General features: G+C 40.1%; 1 protein-coding gene across 5 annotated transcripts in view; it reads left to right on the plus strand.

The window, feature by feature from the left end:
• Positions 1–27,561, plus strand: part of CCDC126 (coiled-coil domain containing 126) — a 114,761-nt gene that overhangs the window by 66,343 nt on the left and 20,857 nt on the right. For 3 of the 5 annotated variants that reach the window (XM_027573106.1, XM_027573108.2, XM_027573104.2), the window contains one exon: positions 16,109–16,498. In XM_027573106.1, coding sequence (XP_027428907.1) covers positions 16,264–16,498 — 235 coding nt within the window. In that variant the 5' untranslated portion in view covers positions 16,109–16,263. Of the gene's footprint in view, positions 1–13,777; positions 13,924–16,108; positions 16,499–27,561 lie in introns of those variants that run through there. The other 2 variants (XM_027573109.1, XM_027573107.1) reach the window with 2 other exon arrangements.

The following is a 27,561-nucleotide window of genomic DNA, read 5'->3' on the forward strand; positions in this document are numbered from 1 at the left end:
TTTTGTTTGCCAATGGTAGTTTTGTTCCCAGAGCAAATTGAATGAATGCAATAAAATTTATAAGGAGTGATTTGAAACATTTCACATTAGTTCCTCTATAGTTTTGGTTCTTGCACTGTTCTCTCCTGGTTTTTACTGACATTGGTGATGAGTTTTTCTTTTTTTAAAGATTTTATTTATTTGAGAGAGAGAATGAGAGAGAGAGAGAATGGGGGGGGTCAGAGGGGGAAGCAGACTCCCTGCTGAGCAGGGAGCCTGATGCAGGACTCGATCCTAGGACTCCAGGATCATGACCTGAGCCGAAGGCAGTCGCTTAACCAACTGAGCCACCCAGGTGCCCATGAGTTTTTCTTTAAGGAAAGCCTTATGGTCCTTCATTGATTTTTTTTTCATTGAAAATGTCTGTTATGGGGGCACCTGGGTGGCTAAGTCGGTTAAGCGTCTGCCTTTGGCTCAGGTCATGATCTCAGAGTCCTGTGATCCGAGCCCCGCATCAGGCTCTCTGCTCAGTGGGGAGTCTGCTGCTCCCTCTCACCCTCCCTCTGTGCTCTCTCTCTCTCTCTCAAAGAAATAAATAAAAATCTTTAAATAAAAAAAAAATTCTGTTATGTACTACTTTGGGTTCAAACACTATTATGTGAAGTAACAAGTCCTGAGTAACGCTGTTTTTGAATGTACAGTTATAGTGGGAGAAAAGCCAGTAGGGCCTGATGAATTTTCTATGTCATGTCTTCAGTGACTGATGCATTTAAAAAAAATTTAAGAAGAAAAGAAGAAATCTGATGAATGTATTTCATAAGGATAATAGAGAGCAAGGAAGTAAGTAAGGGGAAAACTTATTTAAACTGTGGGAGATGACTTACGCATATAAAGATTTTTTAAAATCTGATTCTCTTAAAAATATGTGGCAAAAATACTCATTTTGAAAAAAAAATGTTTCTGTGTTGGTGTTGGTGCAGTACAGGACAGAGAGTGATGGACTATGGAAATAGGAGACTTGGTTTTTGTCCTAGCTCTGTCACTATCTGTGTAACCTTATGTTCCTTTGTGGTCCGCATTTTCCTCATGCCTAACATAGTGAATTGGTCTGATTCCAAGGACTCTTCTAGTTCAGACTTAATAATGATAAAGGTTTTTAGATGTTCTTTTTTAACATGGTACAAATTAAAATAGGCCCTTTTAGTCATATATTTGTGTTTTAGGGGTTTTTTTATTCCCTACCTCGAGGAAGGGGATGCACATGTAGGAACTAGAAAGCTGCCACAAACAAGCATTCCTCCTTCATGAACTGCACATGTTTTTTCTACATTTTTGACATGCTTAGTTCTCTCTCTCTACTGTGTATCTCTTTTATTTTACTTATAGCCTCTGTTTACCTGTTGTGCCTGTTTCTTTGTAAATCTACTTTGTCAGTCCCCTAATCCAAACTTCATTGTTTCTTTTTGTGAATTCTTTCCCTTTTTGTCCCTATTCCCAACATCCTGGTGTTCTTAGGGGCTCTTTTTTTCCCAAGGCCTCAGGCAAAGGTGCCCATTGCTAGTCTAGTTAGCTGTGGAGGGGGAGGTGGGCTCATGTGTCACAAAACATGATTGGTTGAGGCAGTGGGCAGGTGACTGAAATATCTGGTAAAGCCTAATATATTTTATTTATTTTTTAAAAGATTTATTTATTTATTAGAGCGTGTGCGCGTGCACGCTCGTGAGCACGAGCACGGGTAGCAGCACAGAGAGAGGGGCTCGATCCCAGGACTCTGGGATCATGACCAGAGCCAAAGGCAGACGCTTAAACTGACTGAGCCACCCAGGTCCCTCAGCCTAATATATTTTGGATTAAACTTTTACTGTGGCATAGTGATAGAGTAGCTTCCCTTTTGTCCTATTCTTAACCCTGAATTACTTTACCCATTTTCTTTTATCTTTGTACTCTTCAGAGCTATTATCTTCTCTCTTTTCTCCCAAATATGCTGTCTAAAAATGATGTTACCTTGAGTCATGTTTCTGTATTTTAGCTGGAATTTTAGTGTAGCTTCTCTCAAAGCAGTTCACATTTAGAATTTTAGACCTAATTAGGAGTGGATGGCTGTGTTTTCTGTAATTTTTTCCCCTAGTTATTAGCCCTGGGCAATATTGTGTAGAAAAAGTAGTGGCTCAGATGGTTAAGCGTCTGCCTTTGGCTCGGGTCATGATCCCGGAGTCCTGGGATCGAGTCCCGCATTGGGTTCCCTGCTCCTTGGGAGCCTGCTTCTCCCTCTGCCTCTCTCTCTCTCTCTCTCTCTCTCTCTCTGTCTGTCTCTCATGAATAAATAAAATCTTTAAAAAAAAAAAAAGAAAAAGTATTTTAAGAATGGGCCTTTCCCCCTGAAATTACATTCCGAGGTCAAGTCTGTGGAGGACTTCTTTCTGAGTCTTTTTGGAGAGAACTGGCTGAACCTCTGTTCTCTGGTGAACATACTGTGTCTTTTTGTAAAGTATATCTGCTTCTCTAACTGTAAATTACTTGGGACACTAATAGGCACTGATTCTTGTAGCACCTTTGGCTGAGCGAGAGCTTCTCTCCTTGCTAGTTGCTGCTATTGCTGTTAACTAGTTAGTTGATAGTTACTTTAGCTATGGTCATAAACAAGTGCAAAAAGCAGAGCATTGAATAAATGCAAAAATGGGATTTGAAGGGGAGATTTTTTTAGGTACGATTATCATCTATTATTGTTTTTAATGTTGCTATTGCAGTGTTTCCATAAAAAATACAAACAAGTATTTCAAGACAGGCAGTGTGAAATGAAGTGTTTTTAAAATTTTTGACTGCAACCCATAGCAAGAGATCTGTTTATGTCAAGACTCCATAGATACACAAGTGTGTGAGTGCATGCATGTGTCTGTGTAAGAAAAAAAATATAGATATATAACTGAAAGAAAACTGACATAAAATCTGTAGTGTGTACAGTCTACTTGGATAGTTTCTATTTTATCTTGTTTTTTTTTAAAAGTGCTATTTGCAAACTGTTAAGTTGATTTTTGTTCCTTGCTTTTGAAAAACACGAGAATCCTGGGTGCCTTGGTGGCTCAGTTGGTTAAGTGACTGCCTTCGGCTCAGGTCATGATCCTGGAGTCCCGGGATTGAGTCCCACGTCGGGCTCCCTGCTCAGTGGGAAGTCTGCTTCTCCCTCTGACCCTCTCCCCTCTCATGCTGTTTCTCTCTTTCTCTCTCAAATAAATAAATAAATAAAATCTTAAAAAAAAAAAAGAAAAACACGAGAGTCCTGTGCTGAGAGTTTGGATGCCTAATTTCCCCCATTTGTTTGCTGGTGGGTAGTCATTAATCCTCTGTGCTTCACTTTTCTTTTCTTTAAAATGAGGGTGATCCTCTGTCTTGACTGTAGTAATAATGTTGAACTAATATATTTGTCTTTAGGTCCCTGGCTAGGGAGAAACCACTAAATATCTTGCATAAATATCTAGTTGTTTGCCTGTTTGCTATTTGGTAAGTGGCATAAAAGAACTTTGAACAGATCTTCGGAGATTATTGGGATGGAGACGTTAAGGCCTTTAATAAATATGAAAACCAAGAAAAGAGTTTCCCCCTTTTTTCCTTTTCTACCTTTTTGTCCTTTGACAAGAAATCTTTTAAGAGTTTGAAAATTTCTATTTAAAATGCTTAGTAACTGGGTATCTGGGTGGCTCATTCCGTTAAGCATCTGACCCTTGATATCAGTTCAGGTCTTGATCCCAGGGTCGTGAGTTCAAGCATTGGGGTACATGCTGGGCGTGGAGCCTACTTAAAAAAAATTGCTTTATAACCATTTTAAGTTAACACACTGGCAGATTGCTACCTAGATTTTATTCCATATCCCATCTTACTGCACTGCCCCCTTCATATTAGAAAATGGTAATAGGAATATATTTATATATTTTTCTGTGCAAAAGCACTATATCAGACTATTACTATTCCTGTATATTACCGAACAGTGGAACTGCCATTCTTCTAAGCAAAGCGAACACAAAACTTTCTTTGCTTGTGAGTTTCTTTCTGTTCACTTCGGACCATTTCTCCAAACCAGGCCATTCCATGCTGGGGATTGGGAATCTCTCCCATTCTCATTTGTTTGTACCGAGGAGACTAGGAATAAGGAATTTACTGCCTGCTCCCAAGATTCTGGTCAGAAAAGAATTCTAAAGGTTTTAGTTAGAAGGAAATTGGAACCAGACTTTACTTCCTCTTCTTATTTATTTTTTTTCAAGATTTTATTTATTAATTTGACAGAGAGAGACAGCAAGAGAGGGAACACCAGCAGGGGGGGTGGGAGAGGGAGAAGCAGGCCTCCCGCGGAGCAGGGAACCCAATGCGGGGCTGGATCCCAGGACCCTGGGATCATGACCTGAGCTGAAGGCAGACGCTTAACTACTGAGCCACCCAGGCGCCCCATCCCCTTCTTTTTTAGATCAGACCTCCCTAGAGGGCCTTACTTGACCTGATACTTAGATTCCTCAGATATCCTCACATCACCGTTTGTTTATTTTCTCTATAGCAGTTTATGACAAGCTGAAATTGTTTCTATGTTTGCTTGTTTATTGTCTCCAATTGAAACATAATCTCCACAAGAAGAATCCTGTCTTGTTTCACCTTTCACATCTCCAGTTTCTGGTACATAGTAGGTACTGCAATAAATATTGTGAATGAATAAGCGAGCAAATGAATGAGTAAACCAAGTTGTTCATGCTTTAAATGAAATTTTGTAAAGATTGTTGAGCATAGGCCTTTATGCAGCCCTCCCCACCCCCAAATTCTTTTTTCTGGAAATATTTTTTTTTTTTTTAGATTTTATTTATTCATTTGTGAGAGAGACAGAGAACAAGCAGGGGGAGAGGCAGAGGGAGAGGGAGAAGCAGACTCCCCTCTGAGCAAGGAGCCGGATGCGGGACTCGATCCCAGGACCCTGGGATTACGACCCGAGCCGAAGGCAGACGCTCAACCATCTGAGCCACCCAGGCGCCCTGGAGATATGTTTTTTCTTATCAGTGTCTGCTGGTCATTGTGAAGATGTCTCCATCCAGATCTTGTATTTATCTGTGCTTTATATTTTTTCTGTTGTTTTTTGCTTATGTAAAAAAAAGCTAAGCTCTAAAATTTCTTAAATCCTTCTTGCAGCAACTCTATAATAGTTTGATTTATGGGAATAAAGTGTATTTGAAACTTTAATGTGCCCACTTGATAATTTAATGAATAGTCCAAGCATATATTTTCAGAATTTTAGGATCATTGCTCTAAACTGCCATTACTGTTTTCTGGTTCTTTTTTTTTTTTTTTTAAAGATTTTATTCATTTATTTGAGAGTGAGAAGAGAGCACAGACTGGGGGGAGGGGCAGAGCGGGGGAAGCAGACTCCTTGCTGAACGGGGCGGGGCGGGGGGGGGGACTGGATTCCAGGACCCCCGAGATCACGACCTGAGCTGTAGGCAGATAGACGCTTAACTAAACCACCCAGGCACCCTCTGGTTATGTTCTTTTAAAGCAAAAGAGTACAGTTCATTCGGTATTTACAAACCTAGCCTTTCTAGTGGAGGTAAAGAAAGTAGTATGGTATAGAGAAAAACCTAAATGGTGAGTCAGGACCTGTCTTCTAGATCAATATAGTTTCTGCCATTAACTGTCTCATTAGGCAAGATATCCTGGGTTTTCTTTCATCTGAAATGTCAGGGGATTGTATTAGATTACTTCTCAGGTTCATCTAGCCCCAAAATGGATAATTGGAGATACTTTAATTTTATCTTGAAACTTCCAACATTGCAGGGAGGTCATTGCTGCCTGGGAGAAGGTGGGGTTAGACTCAGGCATGTGCTTAAAAGTAAACTCTAAGTGTCTCCACTGATTGTTCCCTGGGCTCTGTGGGAGTCGTGGCGGCAGTGTAGGGCAGGTTACTGGTGCGCTTAGGAACATGGGACTGTGGGGCAAGGCTCCTGACTGGATGAGAAGATGGGGTGTGTGAAATCAGCTGATGCAAAGTAATGCGCGGTGAGAGAAGATCAGCATGGACTGGGTAATGCGATGAGGTTTTGAAATCCTTCGGGTGAAGGTAGCGTTTAAAGAGATACTCTAGTCTCATTTTCGGCTATTTGGAAGATGAAGTCTTCTTCACAACAGTATGCCATTATATCATCTTTTAGGACTGGGTAATTCTTCAGTAACTAATACCAATGAAATATTTCATGCTGTCCACAAATTTTGAGTAGAAACTTGTTCAAACCTGCAGCCTCTCTGATAGCTGTTAGCTAACTGAATGAGAGGATGTAAGGAAACATGCTTCATAAATAAAAATACATGTAAACATAAGGTGTTGTCATGACCATGGTATGAGACAGTGAGAAGACTGGCTTGATTGGGGGAGATATTTTTGTGACTAATGGGAAATAAATTTGCCTTTGGGGACTGGATTATGGAGGGCCATGAGAGCTAATCAGAGGAGTTTTATTTAGGTCTAGTAAAACATCTCCTGTATTAGCTCAGATAACTCAGATTATCAAGAATTACTGTCATTCGGACACCTGGGTGGCTCAGTCATTGTCTGCCTTCAGCTCAGGTCATGATCCCAGGGTCCCGGGATCGAGCCCTGCATCGGGCTCCCTGCTCGGTGAGAAGCCTGCTTCTCCCTCTCCCACTCCCCCTGCTTGTGTTCCCTCTCTTGCTGTCTCACGCTGTCAAATAAATAAATAAAATATTAAAAAAAAAAAAAAGAATTACTGTCATTGCTGCATTAGTACCTGGCACTAATAATAAAAGTTAGTGTATATTGAGTAGTATGAGGTGTCATTTCTCTTTACCAGTATTAGGTAGCTACTGTTGTCCGCATTATACAAATGAGGACATCGGGGTCTAGGGAGATAAAGTAACTTGCTCAAGGTTTTAAAGATAGAACATATAATTTCATATGGAGTACCTTGAGGCTGGAGGTGGGGCAGGAGTGGGAGTGCTCCTTTTTGAAGAGGCTACATTTGAGATAAATGATATTAAAAAATGAAAAGGAACAAGCTGTGTGGAGAGCATTCCCGGGAGGTGAATAGCAGTTGTATATAGACCTTGAGGTCAGAAAGAATTTGGTTTGTCTTGCCTGGTGTGGCTGTAGCACAGTGAGCAAGTAGAAGTGGTGTGAGATTAGGACAAGAGAGATTAGGGCGGAAGTCAGATTTTGCAGGGCGTTGTGGCCTGAGGTAAAGAGTTTTAATTTTATTTTAAGTGCAGTGGGAAACTGTTGAAGGGTTTTTAAGCAGGGGAGTGATGTGATATGACTTTGTGTGTGGTAAAAAATACATCACATAAAATGTACCATTTGAACCATATTTAAGCATACAGTTCAGTGACACTAAGTACGTTCACGAGGTTGTGCAAGCATCACCATTATACATCTCCAGAACTTTTTCATCATCCCAGAGTAAAACTCTGTACCCTAAACTTTAATAGTTCTTTTTTTTTTCTTAAAGATTTTATTTATTTGACAGAGAGAGAGATAGCGAGAGCAGGAACACAAGCAGGGGGAATGGGAGAGGGAGAAGCAGGCTTCCCGCAGAGCAGGGTGCCCGTTGCGGGCCTCGATGCAGGGCTTGATACGGGACTCGCCCCCGGGACCCTGGGATCATGACCTGAGCTGAAGGCAGATGCTTAACGACTGAGCCACCCAGGCGCCCCTGTACTCTGTAAACTTTAAACCATAACTCTCCATTCTTCTCTCCCCAGCCCCAGCCCCTTGGTAACTACCATTCTACTTTCTGTCTTGATGTGTCTCACTGTTCTAAGTTCCTGTATGAAGTGGAATCATACAATATTTGTCTTTTTGTGTATGGTTTATTAACTTAGTATTTTTAAAGTAGGCTCCATGCCCAACATGGGGCTTGAACTCCTGACCCTTAGATTAAGAGTCCTGTGCTCTACCGACTGAGCTAGCCAGGTGCCCGCTTAGTATGATGTCTTTAAGGTTCATCTGTGTTGTAGCTTGTATCAGAATTTTTTTCCCATTTAAGCCTGAATAATATTCCATTGTATATATATACACCACATTTTGTTTGTTCATTTTTTGGACACTTGGGTTACTTTCACCTTTTGGCTATTGTTGAATAATGCTGCAATGAACATAGGTGCACAGGTATCTCTGAGTCCCTGCTTTCAGTTATTTAGTGATTATACCCAGAAGTGAAATTGTTGGATCATAACGGTGATATTGTGTTTAATTTTTTGAGGAACTGACGTACTGTTTTCCACAGTGGCTGCACCATTTCTCATTCCTATCAGTAGTGTACAAGAGTTTGAATGTCTCCACATCTACCAACACTTGTTTTTTTGTTTTGTTTTGTTTTTGATAAATGTTATAAAATTTTTTTGATAAATGTTGATAAAAGGGGAAGAAAGATCTTTTTTCTCTACCTTCTTAGGTTCAGTAATTAAACTGACAAAAGCCAGACTACAGGAGGAAAAGGCTTTTTTCATATGTAAATGAGGGTCATTACAGGAATGAAATGAAAACCCGAAGAAGCAGGTAGGCCTGAGAGCTTATATATCATTTAGACAAAGAGCCATAAATCGTGAAGACCTGAGAAGACAAAGGAAAAGGAGTTTTAGCTTCTAGAGGCAGTAAATTGTGAAAAGGTAATATGTGGGGGAAACTAATGGAATGTACGGGTTGTTTAAGATGTACTTGTACAGATTTGTCTCAACATCAACTCCCTGTCTCCCATGATGAGAATGTTGTCACCTTTCTGATTTGAAATTCTTGGAGAGCAAGGCAGGGAACACTTCCTGCATCTGCTGTTTCTTAGTCATCTTCACTTCCAAATAATCTTTTTACCACAGTGGCATACTTTAGGGTGGTATACTCTGATGCCCTTCCTATCCTAAAAATGGGTATGAAGTGGTATTTCATTGTGGTTTTAATTTGCATTTCCTTAATGATTAGTAATTTGAGCATCTTTTCATGTGCTTATTATCATTTTCATATCTCCTTTGAGAACCATTGGAATTGTGACTATTCAAATTGTGACTTGTTTTTAAAAGAACATTTTGGCTGCTCTGAGGACAGTGGCTTGAAGTGGGGTTGGAGAGGAATCTGGGAAACTACTTGAGAAACAGCTGCAGGAATCCAATTGGAGATGATGATACTTGGACCACACTCCTTTGCCTCTTCAGATCTAGTGCTCTACAGACAACTTCATTTTAAATGTGTCTCCTCTCCTTCATTCTTCTGCTTTTGGGCCATATACACTCTAATTCCTTTTGTAATCTCTGCAGTTGCCTAAGAACTTTCCCCTGGGGATCCTAAAAATATTTATGAGTCTATCTTAGGTCAAAATGATGATGATTTTGTTTTTGCCTTTATTTATTTATTTTTAAGAGATTTTATTTATTTGAGAGAGAGCAAGTGAGAGAGAGCACATGAGCTGGGGGGTGGGGGCGAGTGATAGGCAGAGGGAGAGCAGACTCCCCGCTGAGCAGGGAGCCTGATGTGGGGCTCAATCCCAGGACCCTGGGATCATGACCTGAGCCGAAGGCGGATGCTTAACCGACTGAACCACCCAGGCGCCCCTTGTTTTTGCCGTTAAAAACTACTTGGGCCAAATATGAAGTTTGACTTTTTAGTCTTTAGTAGACAATTAATATGGTGGCCTAAAAGTTGGGATGAAAAAGTTTTCAGGGCGCCTGGCTGGCTCAGTCGTTAAGCGTCTGCCTTCGGCTCAGGTCACGATCCCAGGGTCCTGGGATTGAGCCCCACATCGGGCTCCCTGCTCGGTGGGAAGCCTGCTTCTCCCTCTCCCACTCCCCCTGCTTGTGTTCCCTCTCTCACTGTGTCTCTCTCTGTCAAATAAATAAATAAAATCTTAAAAAAAAAAAGTTTTCAGATTGTACACTATTTTGGTTGAGAAAGGACTCTGATAAATACTGTGCTCAATTGTAGCCTGTTTTTTTCCCTCCCCCTTACCCCTTCCTGTTCAGGGTCATTATAGGTAGGTCCAAGTAAGAAGCCTCTGTCACACCTGAAGCACTGACTTGTAACATGAATTTAGTGGTCCTACTTGGAGCGCTAATTGCTGCTTTATGAAGAAATTTGAGATTTGGAGAGTGGTTCCCATTCTTTGCTGCACATTGAAATAACCTAGGGCTCTTTTTTTTTAAAAGATATTTATTTATTTATTGAGAGAGAAAAAGCACAAGAGAGTATAAGAGAGTGGCAGGGGGAGAGGGAGAAGCAGGCTTCCTGCTGAGCAGGGTGATCCCAGGACTCTGGGATCATGACCTGAGCAGAAGGCTGATGCTTAACCGACTGAGCCACCCAGGTGCTCCTAACCTAGGGCTCTTAAAAACAAAACCAAACTAAACCCAGACCAACCCAACCCAACCGCACCCCACCCCACCCCACACCACCCCACCCACCCCACCCCATCCCACCCCATCCCATCCCATCCCATCCCATCCCATCCCATCCCATTGACATTTAATTTAATTGGTATGGGGTATGACCTGGCATGGGGATTTGTAGAAAACTGTCCAGGTGATTTTAATGTGAAACATTATGAGAAGAGACCCAAAGGCATAATTTTATCGTTTTGGGAATCTCAGTCACCTCTACTGGGCTTGCTTGGAATTACTTGTGGAAATGAACCCTTAGAGATGGAGGAGCAAGATGGCAGAGGGGTAGGAGACCTAAATTTCGTCTGGTCCCAGGAATTCAGCTGGATAGGGATCAAACCATTTTGAACACCTACGAACTCAACAGGAGATCAAAGAAAAGAATAGCAGCAACTCTCTGAACAGAAAAGCAACCACTTTCTGGAAGGTCAACTCAAATCAAAACATACTCTTGGGATAATGCCCAGGTTATCCTGGTTGGGAACAAATGTGACATGGAAGACGAGCGGGTCATCTCAACAGAGAGAAGCCAACATTTAGAAGAACAGCTTGGGTTTGAATTTTTTGTAACAAGTGCCAAGGATAACATTAATGTCAAGCAGACATTTGAGCGTCTTGTGGATATCATCTGCGGATATCATGTGCGACAAAACGTCTGAGAGTTTGGAGACGGATCCGGCCATCACTGCTGCCAAGCAGAACAAAAGACTCAAGGAAAGCCCTCCTCCACCACAGCCCGACTGTGGCTGTTCATGTCCTCCCCCCACACACAGGCAGCTTGAGGGGGCACATCACCAACAAACAGCATTTATAAATGGTTGATTAACCTTCATTTCTACTGCCTAGTAATTATTTGAGGGAAATCTTTGATGTCAATGGCTCATACACGCATTAAATTTGTGGGAGATTTCCTGTGTTAATATGTGGCGAATATGTGATCTCAACTTTGTAAGGACTATCCATCTATAAACATCTAGTATTTAAATGTTAAAAAAAAAAGAAAAAAGAAATGAACCCTTAGAATAGTTTTCAGGCCTTCTTGGGTTGCTTCAGAGAACCCTCATGGGCCTTTGAACTGCTCAGCCCTATGTCAGGTATTAGCCGGCTCCAGGCCATCTTTTTAACTTGGAGAAGGCTCCAGGGTGTTTTTTCTCCTTAATAGCTCTCACACTCACTTTATTCCTTGGTGTCATTTTGTAGTTTCCTAGTGTAGAGTGGGATAATGGTTCCCAACTTCTCACCTCTTTGCTATTCTTAAAGATATCCTTTTCATGTAAAGTGTTTAACTTTGGGCGCCTGGGAGGCTCGGTTCGTTAAACTTGATTTCTACTCAGGTCACAATCTCAGGGTCTTGAGATGGAGCCCCAGGTCAGGCTCCATCTCAGTGGGGAGTCTGCTTGAGGATTCCTTCCCTCTGCCCCTTCCCCCTGTGTGTGTGTGTACACTCTCAACATAAATACATACATCTTAAAAAAAATTTTAACTTCTTATCACTATAGAAAAACGTGTAACAAACACAAGCAAGTTACAAAGCATGTGACTATTTCACTGTAGTAGTCCCTATAAAGCTTCCTGACTCTTCTCTGAGATGGGCTGTTTTAGTTGAGGGCAGTGGTGAGCCAGACACATTCCATAGAGAGTCAAGGCTATGAAGACCTTTCTTTTTTTTTTTTTTTTAAAGATTTTACTTATTTGAGAGAGAGAGAGACAGAGTGAGCACACAGGCAGGGGGAATGGCAGAGGGAGAGGGAGAAGCATGCTCAAAGCTGATCAGGGAGCCGAATGGAGGGCTTGATCCTAGGACTCTGGTATCATGACCTGAGTGGAAGGCAGACGCTAAACCGACTCAGCCACCCAGGCACCTGTATGAAGACCTTCATATAGGCCTATTTTCTGAATGTAATAGTCAGCTAGTGTACAGTCAATATAGAGCAATAAGAGGCTCTTTATTTATCTTTCGGCCCCCCACCCTGAGAAACACTAGGTTTAAACTAGGCTTTCTTGTTCCTTGGGATTTATTACTTTGGGGGCATATCCTCCTTAGCTAAGTTTCTGCCCTGTCCACTATTAGGGTGTTTTCTCTCAGTGTCTAGTGTTCATCCTGCCGTTTGCTCTTTAAGCAAAGTTCATGGTTAAGTTTGTACCGGAGGAGGAGCAAGATGGTGGAGGAGTAGGAGACCTGGATTTCGTCTGGTCCCAGGAATTCAGCTGGATAGGGATCAAACCATTCTGAACACCTACAAACTCAACAGGAGATCGAAGAAAAGAATAGCAACAACTCTTTGAACAGAAAAGTGACCACTTCCTGGAAGGTGAGAAGCTCAGAGAGGTGAAGCAGTGGTCACACCTGCTTCTTCCATTGGACATGATCCTGGCACTTTGGTCCCAGACACAATTACCATGGAGTTCCATTAAGCCCAAAATAATAAAACCCTGAACTGGGAAAAAAAAAAAAAGTTTGTACCTAGTTTGAGGGACTTGTACCTAGTTGGAAGGACTTGTACAGCTTGTACCTAGTTGGGAGGACTTTACCTGTTAGAGATTACATTCCCTGTGTTTGACTCTCAACCCCACCTCCCTCCCTGGATCTCCTGTTCCCCGTCTAATAGTCTTGGGATTTGTCACTTTGGTGGAGTTCTCTAAAACCTATGAGTTCTAGTAGGGCTGGGTTTAAGGACCTTTTGTAAAAGAAAGGACAGACCCTGAATGGAGATAGAGGTTCTGAACTTGTGGGCTTGTAGCTTTTGCCAAAGTTCAGGCAAGTGAGGTCTGTGGCCTAGCTAAAAATCTTAGGCAGGTTAACTACCTCTCTAAGCTTTAATGTGGTCTTTTTTTTTTTTTTTTTTTTTTTTTTAATGTGGTCATGTTTAACATGAGAATAACAACATCTTTCTTTTGAGGTTATTGCAAAAAAAGAATGAAATAGCTGTTGCGAAGTGTTTCCTTCCACCATAAGAACTCAGTGGTTGCTCATGGCTGCAGTTGCTGCTGTTCCTATTTTATTGCCGTTGCTGCAAAAGAGCGGCATGGGTTCAGGGCCTGAGCTTTGAATCCTATGTCTACCACTATCCATTTGTATGACCTTGGACAAATTATTTAACTACTCTTTGCCTCAGTTTTTTTCACCTGTTAAGTGAGAACATTATTAATGTGGGAGTTGTGAAGATATAACGAGTTAAATCATATAAGGAGCTTAGAGCAGAATCTGGTACGAAGTGATTGTAGTAAGGCTGTCATTTAACTGAAGTACCCTCTTTGCCTCTGGTTTTGGCTTTGGATATGTATAGTGACCTAAAACCTTCCAGGCTGTCATTTTAACCGTTATTTGCCAAAACACCTAGGAGTCTGTGTTCTTAATTCTCCAGTGATGTCACTTTTCCGGTTTTGTTGTCATGCCAGCTTTAGAAGCCTGTTGTAACTGCTTCAGGGCAGATACCCAGTTGGTCCTTCTACTGGGTGCTGACACACCTACAGGTCAGACTTGAAAAGACATAGGAGCCAGTAAAGAAAGATCTCTAAAGAAGAATATATTTAATATATGTGTGTAAAGAAATTCTTTTATTTTATTATTTTTTAAAGATGGTATTTATTTATTTAACAGAGAGACAGCGAGAGAGGGAACACAAGCAGGGGGAGTGGGAGAGAAGAGAAGCAGGCTCCCCACTGAGCAGGGACCCCGACGTGGGGCTCAATCCCAGGACCCTAGGATCATGACCTATGAGCTGAAGGCAGACGCTTAACCGACTGAACCACCCAGGCACCCCAGAGAAATTACTTTAAAATTATCTTGGGCATCCAGAACTTGCACTTTCTGAACTCAAATGTAAAATCTGTAGAAAAAAATATTAGGTTACATTTACTTGACTTTGTTAAGTAAAGTTTAGTAATCCAGTATTGATATTAATAGTAGAGTTTCAGTAAGATCTGAAGAGATTGATTTTTTGTATGGTAACTAAATAAGGAGAAGTAGAAGAAGATTTGAAAAGGAGTTAATTCTTAATTTTTAATGCAGTTATTATTTTGCTATAGTAATTAATATGCCCAGTTAGTGGGGTAATAATGCTTGTAGTGAGGTTTGGCAGGATGGGTGCACTTCAACAAGAGAAGATGGGTGTTCTTCAAACCTTGGAGGCCCAGAATTTATTAGCAGTGTATCAGGGACTGGGGGGTCCAGGTAGGAGGAAGAAAGAGTGGGAATTTTCTGAACTGGACAGGTGAATTGCCAGGGTAGAAGATCCCCTGCTTACACATATCTCAACACCCACACATCTAGAGAGGTTTTGATTACAAAGTTTTGTATTTTGATTTTTTTCACATAAGAGTATAAAAGATACTCTATTTTTTATTATTTAAAAAAAGATTTAAAAGCATCTGTGCTTTTAGAAAGCAAACTTTTAGGGCAGAACCATAGTTTCCCTAGTGCCTAGCACTAGAGAAAGTGATTAAATGCTCTGCAGAGTTAACCTTTACTGTATTCATTTTTAGTCTTGTTCTCAAACTTGATTTTATTAGTTTGGCTATGTGATTATACCCTATTAAGTGGATTAAAATCGGTATGTTTTATTTGCCCATACTGCAGGAAGTTAAGTTCTTAAGGATTGGGGCGCCTCGGTGGCTCAGTCGTTAAGCATCTGCCTTGGGCTCAGGTCATGATCCCAGCGTCCTGGAATCGAGCCCCTGCTCCACGGGGAGCCTGTTTCTCCCTCTCCCGCTTACTCTGCTTATGTTCTCTCTCTCTCTCACTGTGTCCTGTGTCTCTCTGTCAAATAAATAAATACAATCTTAAAAAAAAAGTTCTTAAGGATTATTTTCATTAAGCTGTGAAATACACTTTTTGACTCTAGATGTATTTCCATGTAAAGAATTTTACTCCACTAGGTATAATTGAAGAGTTTTCTTCGCTGGACACTTTGGTGATTCATATACATTATTACTTTCCAGGCCTTTCTAGATTCCATGATTGTCATCACCTTTATCTTTTTTTTTTAATTGAAGTATAATCTTTTTTTTCTCATATAATTTTCCCTTAAATTATAAAAGTACATTCCTGTATCATTTAAAATTTGGAATTGCAGATTCGGAAATACAGGAAAATTTTCTAAACTGTTTTAGCACCTCCCATTATGTCTGGCATAAATTTAGAAGTATAAACTTAAGAGTTTGTAACTTATTTTTCATCTTAGGTTGGATGCTTAAGACGATCTTGTTGCCATTAGCAGTATTTTCTAGTAACATTTTCAAATACTGTCACACTTATTTAATTGTGGGATTTTTTTTGGGGGGGAGGTCAGGCATTTAATGACTTTCCAGTCTGTTTTCACCTTTCCTCATTTTCTCACTTTCACTTTGGCATCTGCCTTTTTTTTTTTTTTAAGGAAGAGGAGGAAGAGGTTTTAGACATTTAGTTTAGAAAACTGTATTTGAATAGTCTCCTATAAATCTTATTATATGTCCATAGTTTTAGTTACTAATGACAAGAAGTCATTCAAAGAATTTTGTGACCATGGTGGCATTTCAGCTAACTGACATTTATGTCTGGTTTAAATTTTTGAAGAGCAATGTAAATGAAACCTGGAAGCTTTAGTCATGGTGGAAAGGAAGTTGTCAAAGAAGATGATACAGTTTCAAATCACAATGATTTATAGAATCTCTTAAGTTTGTCATTGTCTAGTCTGTTAATGGTATAGGTTAAGACTAATCCCCTTTTCTCTTCTCAATTTTACAGAGTTAATTGAGAGTTGGAGGCAACCTTGCTGAAGATGAAGAATATACAGTATTAGAGGAGGAGATTTTTTTTCTTTTTTCTTTCTAAAGTCTTAGTTGCTTGGCGGCTTACATCTAGTCACCACCCTTCAGTTGAGTGTCTTTAGTTCATCAGAAATGATTTTTACAATCTCAAGAAAAACCATGTCACAGAAATTGAGTTTACTCTTGCTTATATTTGGACTCATTTGGGGATTGATGTTACTGCACTATACTTTTCAACAACCAAGACATCAAAGCAGTGTCAAGTTACGTGAACAAATACTAGACTTAAGCAAAAGATATGTTAAAGCTCTAGCAGACGAAAATAAGAACTCGGATGTTGAGAATGGCGCTTCCATGGCAGGATATGGTAAGACAACCATAGACTCGTCCTGGTTTTCTCCTCTTCAGTCTAGCCCCAATTCAAGATAGTTAGGGAAGGAAATCCAACTCATTACTTCATGTGTAGGTCTTTCCAAAGCAAATTTTTCTTGTGAAAAATTTCAAATGTACTGAAAAACAGAAACAGTATGATAAATACCCATATATCTGTTGCCTAGATTTAACAGTTGTTAAAAATTGTTAAAAAATTTGTTTTGTCTAATTTTTGAAGACCAGTTAAATTGTAGAAATTGTGACATTTCACTGCTAGATATTTCCATACGTATCTCTAAACAAATGACGTTTTTGTACACAATTATAATTGCATTATAATAATACCTAGTTCATATTTACATTTATCTGATTGTGCCAATGTATACCATCAATTATATAACATCTATCAATTCCTAAGAAGCAGCATTTGCCTATATCTCCAGTATTGTTTATTGCTATTCTCCCTTTCACATCATGGGTTCCTGCTGTGGTTTTGTTTGTTTTTGTTTTTTTACTTTTTTAGATTTTATTTATTTGAGAGAGAGAGAGAGAGAGAGAAAGCGTGCATGAGCGGGGGTGGGGTGGGGGGAGGGGCAAAGGGAGAGGGAGAAGCAGACTCCCCGCTAAGCAGGGATTCTGACACAGGACTTGATCCCAGGACCCTGAGCCGAAGGCAGGTGCTTAACCAACTGAGCCACCCACGCACCCCTTCCTGCTGTGTTTTAAGTTCTGTATGCATGCCATGTTCTCTCTTGCCTTCAAGACTTGAAAGAAAGGACAGGTAGAACACTTCGGGTATGAGTGTGTGGGCATTTTCTCTGTTTCAGTGTTTTTTGTTTTTTTTTTAAGTTATACATGTATTTAAAGAATCAAAATGTGTTATGAGTCTGATAATAAAAAAGGGCAGTTCTTCCCACCTCCAACAGTCCTTAAATTTCCCATTCCTTAAAGCCAGCCATTTAAAATTATTTAATCTGATTTACTTGATGATTACCTCTATATCTCTAAATAATATGTTCTATGAGCTTCTTCTTGATTTTTCAATTATAGGAGTTATCTGTTAACTTCCCACTGTGCAGGGTGAAGGTTCAGCTTTCTTTTTTACCCAAAATTGCATCCCACCCACCCCAGGCTGATTTCACACACACATGTCCTTCTAGCCCTGCCGCTTTCCCAATATAATTTTGTTAGAACAAGATGCAGTGTTTGTGTTGTTATGACTGTGTTAAGGGTATTCATTACTGAGCCTTGTAGTACATTATTACTTTTCCTTTCATGTACAACTTTTATTTTCCCCTCTAGAATTAGTAAATACTGATTTTTGATTCTTTGCCTAGTTTTCTACCCTAACTCCCCACAGTTAAGTCTCCTCCCAGTATATTCAGACACATTAGCTATTTCATTACATTCTTTATCTTGAAATCTTTCCTAGAGCCTTCTGATCTGCTGTGGTTTGGACTATTTCTTCTCTAGGAGATGAATTATTTGAGATCTTACTCCACAGTCATCCTGGAACTCCCTTTACCTCTCTTCTTTTGGATCTCCCATCCCCTAGAATCCTGTAGCTTCCTCTTTATTGGTGACTCCCACATTTTAGGGGAACAGATCCTTGTAGTTTCCTCAGAAAGGTATAAGAGAGGTCAAAGTTTTGACTCCCGGCATATCTGAAAAGATCTTTTTATTCCCCCTACCCTCATGCTTAATTGAGAATTTGACTGAGTTTAGAATCCTAGTTTGTAAATAGTTTTCGTTAGATTTTTAAAGGCTTTTTTTCTTTTTTTCCCCCTCCTTGGCTTCCAGTGTTCTTTTTGAGAATCTAATGCTGTTCTGATTCTTTATTCTTTATATGTGACTTATTTTTTGGAAGTTTGTGAGATCTTTGTCCCATAGTACTGTTCTGAAGCTTTTCAAAATGATGTTTCTGGGTATGGATTTCGTTCATACATGTGCTGGGACCTCAGTGGGCACTTTATTTTCCCCCAAATTTTAAAACTATTTCTTTACTAGTACCTGTGATATTTAAGAGCTGTAACATTCATGACTCAGGATGATGATCATGCTCTGATGTGCCCTCCTTAATGCCCATCACCCAGTTACCCCATCCCCCCCACCCAACTCCCCTCCAGCAACCCTCAGTTTGTTTCCTGTGATTTTTTTTTTTAAATATTTTATTTATTTATTTGACAGAGAGAGACACAGTGAGATAGGGAACACAAGCAGGGGGAGTGGGAGCGGGAGAAGCAGGCCTCCCGCTGAGCAGGGAGCCCGATGCAGGGCTCGATCCCAGGACCCTGGGATCATGACCTGAGCCGAAGGCAGATGCTTAATGACTGAGCCACCCAGGCACCCCTGTTTCCTGTGATTAAGAGTCTCTTACGGTTTGTCTCCCTCTCTGATTTTGTCTCGATTTATTTTTCCCCTCCCTTCCACTATGATCCTTTGTTTTCTTCCTTAAATTTCACATATGAGTGAGATCATATGAGAATTGTCTTTCTCTGACTTATTTTGCTTAGCATAATACCCTCTAGTTCCATCCACGTCATTGCAAATGGCAAGATTTCATTTTTTGATGGCTGAGTAATACTCCATTGTATATATATACCACATCTTCTTTATCCATTCATCTGTCGATGGACCTCTTGGCTCTTTCCCATAGTATGGCTATTTTGGACATTGCTGCTATAAACACTAGGGTGCATGTACCCCTTCAAATCACTACATTTGTATCTTTGGGGTAAATACCCAGTAATGCAATTGCTGGGTCGTACGGTAGCTCTATTTTCAACTTTGTGAGGAACCTCCATACTGTTTTCCAGAGTGGCTGTACCAGTTTGCATTCCCACCAACAGTGTAGGAGGGTTCCCCTTTCTCTGCATCCCTGCCAGCATCTGTCATTTCCTGACTTGTTAATTTTAGCCATTCTGACTGGTGTGAAGTGATATTTCATTGTGGTTTTGATTTGTATTTCCCTGATGCCTAGTGATGTTGAACATTTTTTCATGTGTCTGTTGGTCATTTGTATGTCTTTGGAGAAATGTCTGTTCAGTGTCTTCAGCCCATTTCTTGATTGGATTATTTGTTTTTTGGGTGTTGAGTTTGATAAGTGCTTTATAGATTTTGGCTACTAGCCTTTTTTCTGATAAGACATTTGCAAATACCTTCTCTCATTCTGTCAGTCGTCTTGGTTTTGTCGACTGTTTCCTTTGCTCTGCAAAAGCTTTTTATCTTGAGAAAGTCCGAATAGTTGATTTTTGCTTTTGTTTCCCTTGCATTGGCCTTTGAAGATGTATCTTCAAAGCAATAAGAAGTTGCTGATCCTGAGGTCACAGAGGTTGCTGCCTGTGTTCTCTAGGATTTTAATGGATTCCTGTCTCACATTTAGGTCTTTAATCCTTTTTGGGTCTATTTTTGTGTGTGGTGTAAGAAAATGGTCCAGTTTCATTCAGCATGTGGCTGTCCAATTTTCCCAACACCATTTGTTGAAGAGACTGTCTTTTTTTCCATTGGATATTCTTTCCTGCTTTGTTGAAGGTTATTTGACCATAGAGTTGAAGGTCCATTTCTGGGTTCTCTGTTCTGTTCCGTTGGTCTATGTGTCTGTTTTTGTGCCAGTACCATACTGTATTGATGATTACAGCTTTTTCTTTTTTTTTTTTTTAAGATTTTATTTATTTTATTGAGGGAGAGGGGAGAGAGAGAGAGCAAGTGAGCACACGCACAAGTTGTGGGGAGGGGCAAAGGGAGAGGGAGAAGCAGACTCCCCGCTGAGCGGGGACCCCCAGCCCTGCCATGCAGGGCTTGATCCCAGGACTCTGGGATCAGGACATGAGCCAAAGGCAGATGCTTAACTGACTGAGCCATATAGGCGCCCCTGATTACAGCTTTGTAATATAGTTTGAAGTCCAGGTTTGTGATGCCACCAGCTTTGGTTTTCTTTTTCAACATTCCTTTGGCTATTCAGGGTCTTTTCTGGTTCCATACAAATTTTAGGATTATTTGTTCCATTTGTTTGAAAAAAGTTGATGGTATTTTGGTAGGGATTGCATTGAATATATAGATTGCTCTAGGTAGCATAGACATTTTAACAATATTTGTTCTTCCAGTCTATGAGGATGGAACGTTTTCCTGTTTCTTTTTGCCTTCCTCAATTTCATGAGTGTTCTATAGTTGTCTGAGTACAGATCCTTTGCCTCTTATTCCTAGGTATGTTATAGTTTTGGGGGACAATTGTAAATGGGATCGACTCCTTAATTTCTCCTTCTTGTGTCACATTGTTAGTGTATAGAAATGCAACTGATTTTTGTCCATTGATTATGTATCCTGCCACTTTGCTGAATTTCTGTATGAGTTCTAGCAATTTTGGGGTGGTCTTTTGGGTTTTCCACATAGAGTATCATGTCATCTGCAAAGAGTGAGAGTTTGACTTCTTCTGTGCAGATTCAGATGCCTTTTATTCTTTTTGTTGTCTGATTGCTGGGGCTAGGACTTCTAGTACTTTGTTGAACAGCAGTGATGATAGTGAACATCGCTACTGTGTTCCGGACCTTAGAGGAAAAGCTCTCAGTTTTCCCCCATTGAGAATGGTATTTGCTGTGGGCTTTTCGTATATGGCTTTTATGATATTGAGGTATGTTCCCTCTATCCCTACACTGTGAAAAATTTTAATCAAGAAAGGATGCTGTACTTTGTCAGATGCTTTTTCTGCATCTATTGAGAGAATCATATGGTTCTTGTCCTTTCTTTTATTTATGTTGTGTATCACATTGATTGATTTCCAGATGTTGAACCAACCTTGCAGCCCAGAAATAAATTCCACTCAATCATGATGAATAATCCTTTTAATGTACTGTTGGATCCTATTGGCTAGTATCTTGGTGAGAATTTTTGCATCCATGTTCATCAGGGATATTGGTCTGTAATTCTCCTTTTTGATGGGGTCTTTGTGTGGTTTTAGGATCAAGGTAATGCTGGCCTCATAAACAGAGTTTGGAAGTTTTCCTTCCATTTCTGTTTTTTGAAACAGCTTCAGAAGAATAGGTATTCATTCTTCTTTAAATGTTTGGTAGCATCCCCCTGGGGAGCCATCCGGCTCTGGACTCTTGTTTGTCGGATATTTTTGACTACTGCTTCAATTTCCTTGCTGGTTATGGGTCTGTTTAGGTTTTCTATTTCTTACTATTTCAGTTTTGGGAGTTTATGTGTCTCTAGGAATGCATCCATTTTTTCCAGATTGCCTAATTTGTTGGCATATAGTTGCTCATAATATGTTCTTAGAATTGTTTGTATTTCTTCTGGTGTTGTTCTCTTTCATTCATGATTTTATTTATTTGGGTCCTCTTTTCTTTTTGATAAGCCTGGCCTGGGGTTTATTGATCTGATTAATTCTTTCAAAGAAGCAGCTCATAGTTTCATTGATCTGTTCTATTCTTCTTTTTTTTTTTTAAGATTTTATTTATTTTTGACAGAGAGAGTGTACAAGCAGGGGAAGCAGCAGAGGGAGAGAGAGAAGCAGGCTCCTCGCTGAGCAGGGAGCCCAATGCAGGGCTCGATCCCAGAACCCTGAGATCATGACCTGAACTGAAGGCAGACGCTTAACCATCTGAGCCACCCAGGTGCCCCTGTTCTACTCTTCTTTTGGTTTCTGTTTCATTGATTTCTGCTCTGATCTTTATTATTTCTCTTCTCCTGCTGGGTTTAGGCTTTATTTGCTGTTCTTTCAACAGCTCCTTTAGGTGTAAGGTTAGGTTGTATTTCTTGTTTCTTGAGAAAGGCTTGTATTCCTATATACTTCCCTCTTTGGACTACCTTTGCTGCATCCCAAAGGTTCTGAACAGTTGTGTTTTCATTTTCACTTGTTTCCATGGATTTTTTTAATTCTTCCTTAATTTGTTGGTTGACTCATTTATTCTTTAGTAGGATGCTCTTTAACCTCCAGGTATTTGAGTTCTTTTCAAATTTCTTCATGTGATTGAGTTCAAGGTTCAAAGCATTATGGTTGAAAAATATGCAGGGGATGAATGATCCCAATCTTTTGGTACCGACTGAGACCTGATTTGTGACCCAGGATGTGATCTATTCTGGAGAATGTTCCATGTGCCCTCGAGAAGAATGTGTATTCTGTTGCTTTAGGATGTAATGCTTTGTATATATCTGTGAAGTCCATCCGGTCAAGTGTGTCATTCAAAGCCCTTGTTTCCTTGTTGATCTTCAGCTTAGATGATCTGTCCATTGTAGTGAGTGGGGTGTCAAAGTCCCCTACTATTATTGTATTATTATCAATGTGTTTCTTTAATTTTGTTATTAATTGGTTTATATAATGGCTCATCCCATGTTAGGGGCATAAATAATTATAATTCTTACGTCTTTTTTATTTTATTTTTTAAATTTTTTTAAAAGATTTTATTTATTCATTTGAGACACAGAGATACAGAGGGAGCATGAGCAGGGTGAGAGGCAGAGGGAGAGGGAGAAGCAGACTCCCCACTGAGCCAGAAGCCCTATGTGGGACTCAATCCCAGGACCCTAGGATCATGACCCGAGCTGAAGGCAGACGCTTAACCATATGAGCCATCTGGGCACCCCAATTCTTAGATCTTCTTGTTGGATAGACCCTTTAAGTATTATATAGTGTCCTTCCTCATCTTTTATTACAATCTTTGGTTTAAAGTCTAATTTGTCTGATATAAGGATTACCACCTGAGCTTTCTTTTGATGTCTATTAGCACGAGAAATGGTTTTCAGCCTCCTCACTTTCAATCTGGAGGTGTCTTTGGGTCTTGCTTTTTTGTCCAATCTGATACCTTGTGTCTTTTGATTAGGGTATTTAACCCATTTATATTCAGAGTAACTATTGAAAGATCTGAATTTAGTGCCATTGTATTACCTGTAAAGTGAGTGTTACTGTATATTGCCTCTGTTCTTTCTGGTCTATGTTACTTTTGCACTCTGTTCACTTAAAGGATCCCCTTTAATATTTCTTGCATGGCTGGTTTATTAATCACAAAATTCTTTTAGTGTCTGTTTGTCCTGGAAGTTTTTTCTCTCTCCTCCTATTTTGAATGACAGTCATGCTGTGTAAAGTATTCTTGGCTGCATATTTTTCTCATTTAGTACCCCGAATATATCATGCCAGTCCTTTCTGTCCTGCCAGGTCTCTGTGGATAGGTCTGCTTCCAGTCTAATGTTTCTGTCCTTATAGGTTATGGACCTCTTGTCCCTAGATGCTTTTAGGATTTTCTCTTGTCTCTGAGATTTGCAAGCTTCAGTATTAGATGTTGAGGTGTTGACCTATTTTTATTGATTTTGAAGGGGGGGTTCTTCTGTGCCTTCTGGAATTGAATGCCTGATTCCTTCCCCAGATTAGGGACATTCTCCACTATAATTTGCTCCAGTATACCTTCTGCCCTCCCTCTTCTTCTTCTGGGATCCCAGTCATCCTAATATTGTTTTGCTTTATGGTATTGCTTATCTCTTGAATTCTTCCCTCATGATCCAGTAGTTGTTTATCTCTTTCTCAGTGTCTTTATTCTCCATTATTTTGTCTTCTATATCACTAATTCTCTCTTCTGCCTCATTTATTCTAGCAGTTAGAGCCTCCATTTTTGTATCGCATCTCATTAATAGCCTTTTTGATTTTGACTTTATTGGATTTTAGTTCTTTTATTTCTCCAGAAAGGGACTCTCCAGTGTCGTCTATGCTTTTTTTCAAGCCCAGCTAGTATCTTTATAATCGTTATTCTGAACTCTAGTTCTGACATCTTACTTATATCCATACTGATTAGGTCCCTGGCAGTCAGTACTGCCTCTTGTTCTCTTTTTTCAAGGTGAGTTTTTCCATATTGTTATTCTGTCCAGAGAAGAATAGATGAACGAGAGAATAAAATACTAAAATGGCAACAACGACCCCAGAGAAATACACATGAACAAATCAGAAGAGACCTTGCAGAAAGTGGTTGCTTTTCTATTTGTAGAACTGTAACAATTCTATTCTTAGATCTCCAGTTGAGTTCACAGGTGTTTAGAATGATTTGATGGTTATCTAGCTGAATTCCTAGGACCAGCCAAAACTAAGGTCTCTTACTCCTCCTCCATCTTGGACTCTTCTCGTCAAGTCATGAGTTTAAAATGGAGCTAAATCTAGTGAAAATTGAATCCTAAAGTACTTTTATCAAAAGCCTGATATATAACTACTTATATATCACAACTTTTGTGTTTGTTTCAAATAATTCTTTAAAATAACTGGTTCTTGGGCGCCTGGGTGGCTCAGTTGGTTAAGCGACTGCCTTCGGCTCAGGTCGTGATCCTGGAGTCCCGGGATCGAGTCCCGCATCGGGTTCCCTGCTCAGCAGGGAGTCTGCTTCTCCCTCTGACCCTCTTCCCTCTCGTGCTCTCTCTCTATCTCATTCTCTCTCTCAAATAAATAAATAAATAAATAATCTATAAAAAAATAAAAAAAAAAAAATAAAAAAAAAATAAAATAACTGGTTCTTTCTTCTAATCTGTTTATTTACATGATGTGCTTATTCTTTCCAAAACTGGAACTCATTAGTTTGTGTAAGAATACTTAATGTGTTATCTTTTTTTTTTTTAAGATTTTATTTATTTGACAGAGAGAGAGAGAGCACAAGCAGGGGGAGCGGGAGGGAGAGGGAGAAGCAGACTCTTTGCGCTGAGCAGGGAGCTGGATGTGGGGCTCGAGCCCTGGACCCTGGGATCATGACCTGAGCTGAAGGCACACGCTTAACCAACTGAGCCACCCAGGCGCCCCTAGTGTGTTACCTTCTTAAGTTTCACTTTGATAAGTTAGTGTCTGATTTTCATAGAACTATACCCAACCCTGCTTTCTAGATCACTCAAAAGATTCTGAAGTTTGGGATCAAAATTTCTGCTGCATTCCTGATCCTTTAACGACATTGGTACAAATACTTGCCTTACTGCTTGCTTGGTAAATGGAATTTATAGGTGATTCTAACATAGATAAAACAAGAATGTTGTTATGTAGATCCTGATTGGTAATTATTTCAGGTCGCAGCTTGAAAAACACCAGCGCTTTATCTTTTGTGTCAGCAAAATCAATCGTGCTGGAAAAGGAGATTCCAGTGTTGTATTGCTGCACCCTAGGGAACATTTGGTTCCTGTCATCCAAAAAGTTGTTGATTTTAGTACGGCTGTATATCAGTCGCTGGTCCCAGGGTTCCGACACCAGCCCCAGTTATTCTGGGTAGTAGTGAAGTTGAAAATCTTTGGAATGTCCCGGGTTCTGCCTGCCATGATTTTAGAGATGGGGAGAGAGTAGCTTCAGTGGGTACTTTAAGTCCTGAGACTTAACGTTCTTCGATTTTGGGATATTTATCCTAAATTATTTGATTTTTTTTCCTCACCATTGTCTTTTAACCTTTCTTATTGAAATTCTGTTTTTTAGTATTTGGGCCTCTGAACTGGTCCTCAAATTTTCCTTTATTGACTCTCCTAGTTTTTATCTCTTTGTCTTTTTGCTTTATTTTTTGAGGTATTTACTCAACTTATTTTCAACTCTTTATGGAGTTTTTCATTTTCTCTAACATGTTTAATTTCTAAGAGCTTTTTTATGTCTCAAAGGTTATCAGTGACAGGTTTTCTAAAGTGTTTCTATGTTTCATCCAAATATATCTGGTGATCCTTAGCCTTTTGAAACTTTTTTGTTTTTAATTGTTTTAAAGAATTTATTTATTTATTTATTTTACAGAGTTCAAGCGAGTGTGGGCAGAAGCTCTTGTGGAGAGTGGGGAAGAAGGGGAGGGTGGGAGGGAGAGGGACAAGCAGACTCTGTGCTGAGCGCAGAGCCCTTCACAGGGCTCGATCCCACAACCCTGAGATCATGACCTGAGCTGAAATCAAGAGTTCGATGCCTAACTGAGCCATCTAGGTGCCCCAAGATTTTGTGTTTTTTAAGTAATCTCTACACCTAACTCAGGGTTCAAACTTGCAACCCTGAGATCAAGAGTCCTACATTCAGGGTGCCTGGGTGGCTCAGTCGGTTAAGTGTCTGCCTTTGGCTCTTGTGATCCCAAGGTTCCTGGGATCGAGCTCTGCATCAGGCTCCCTGCTCACTGGGGAGTCTGCTTCTTGCTCTTCTTCTCCCTCTGCCCCTCTCCCCCGCTTTGTGTTCTCTCTCTCTCTCCATGTCAAGTAAATAAAATCTTAAGAAAAAAAAAAAAAGAGTCCCACACTCTACCTACTGAGCAAGCCAGGTACCCCTTAAACTTTGAAGACCAACACACTAAAAGTTTGATAGGAAGTGTTGAGTTGGGGCGCCTGGGTGGCTCAGTCGTTAAGTGTCTGCCTTCAGCTCAGGTCATGATCCCAGGGTCCTGCAATCGAGCCCTGTATCGGGCTCCCTGCTCCTCAGGAAGCCTGCTTCTCCCTCTCCCACTCCCCCTGCCTGTGTTCCCTCTCTTGCTGTGTCTCTCTCTGTCAAATAAATAAATAAAATCTTAAAAAAAACCCAAAAAACAAAAAACAAAGTGTTGAGTTGTTGGGTGGTATTCACTACAGGATGATCTGGCTGGGACATTGCCTTGGTAGTATCCTTAATATTTGTAATGACTTCTGATACCAACTACCTGGAGTTAGGCCAGATTTCACAGGTTAAGGGCATAATCCTCCACAATACTGCCCTCACTTTACACATTAGCCACAAATTTGGATGTCCCAGGACCACTCTTAGATCTGAGCAGTTGACTACAAATTTGAGTGTTCACACTACCCCCTGAGGTTCAGTAATGAACTAGATCACCTCAGAGAACTCCCTGAAAGCACTGTACTTACTATTATAGTTTTATTATAGCAAAAAGAAAATCAGAACCAGCCATAGGGAGACACATAGGGCAAGGTCTGAGAGCGTTCCAAATGCAAAGTTTCTGTTGTTTTCTCCCCATGGAATCAGTTTGCATTACTCCAGGGTGTGAACATATTAAGAATATTGTTACGTAGGGAAGCTTACCTGGACTTAGTGTTCAGAATTTTTATTGGGGTTTTATTGTGTAAGTGTGATTTATTTTTTATTTTTTTATTTTTTTA

The sequence above is a fragment of the Zalophus californianus genome, chromosome 12 (genome assembly GCF_009762305.2).
Source record: "Zalophus californianus isolate mZalCal1 chromosome 12, mZalCal1.pri.v2, whole genome shotgun sequence".
Lineage (NCBI taxonomy): Eukaryota > Metazoa > Chordata > Mammalia > Carnivora > Otariidae > Zalophus > Zalophus californianus.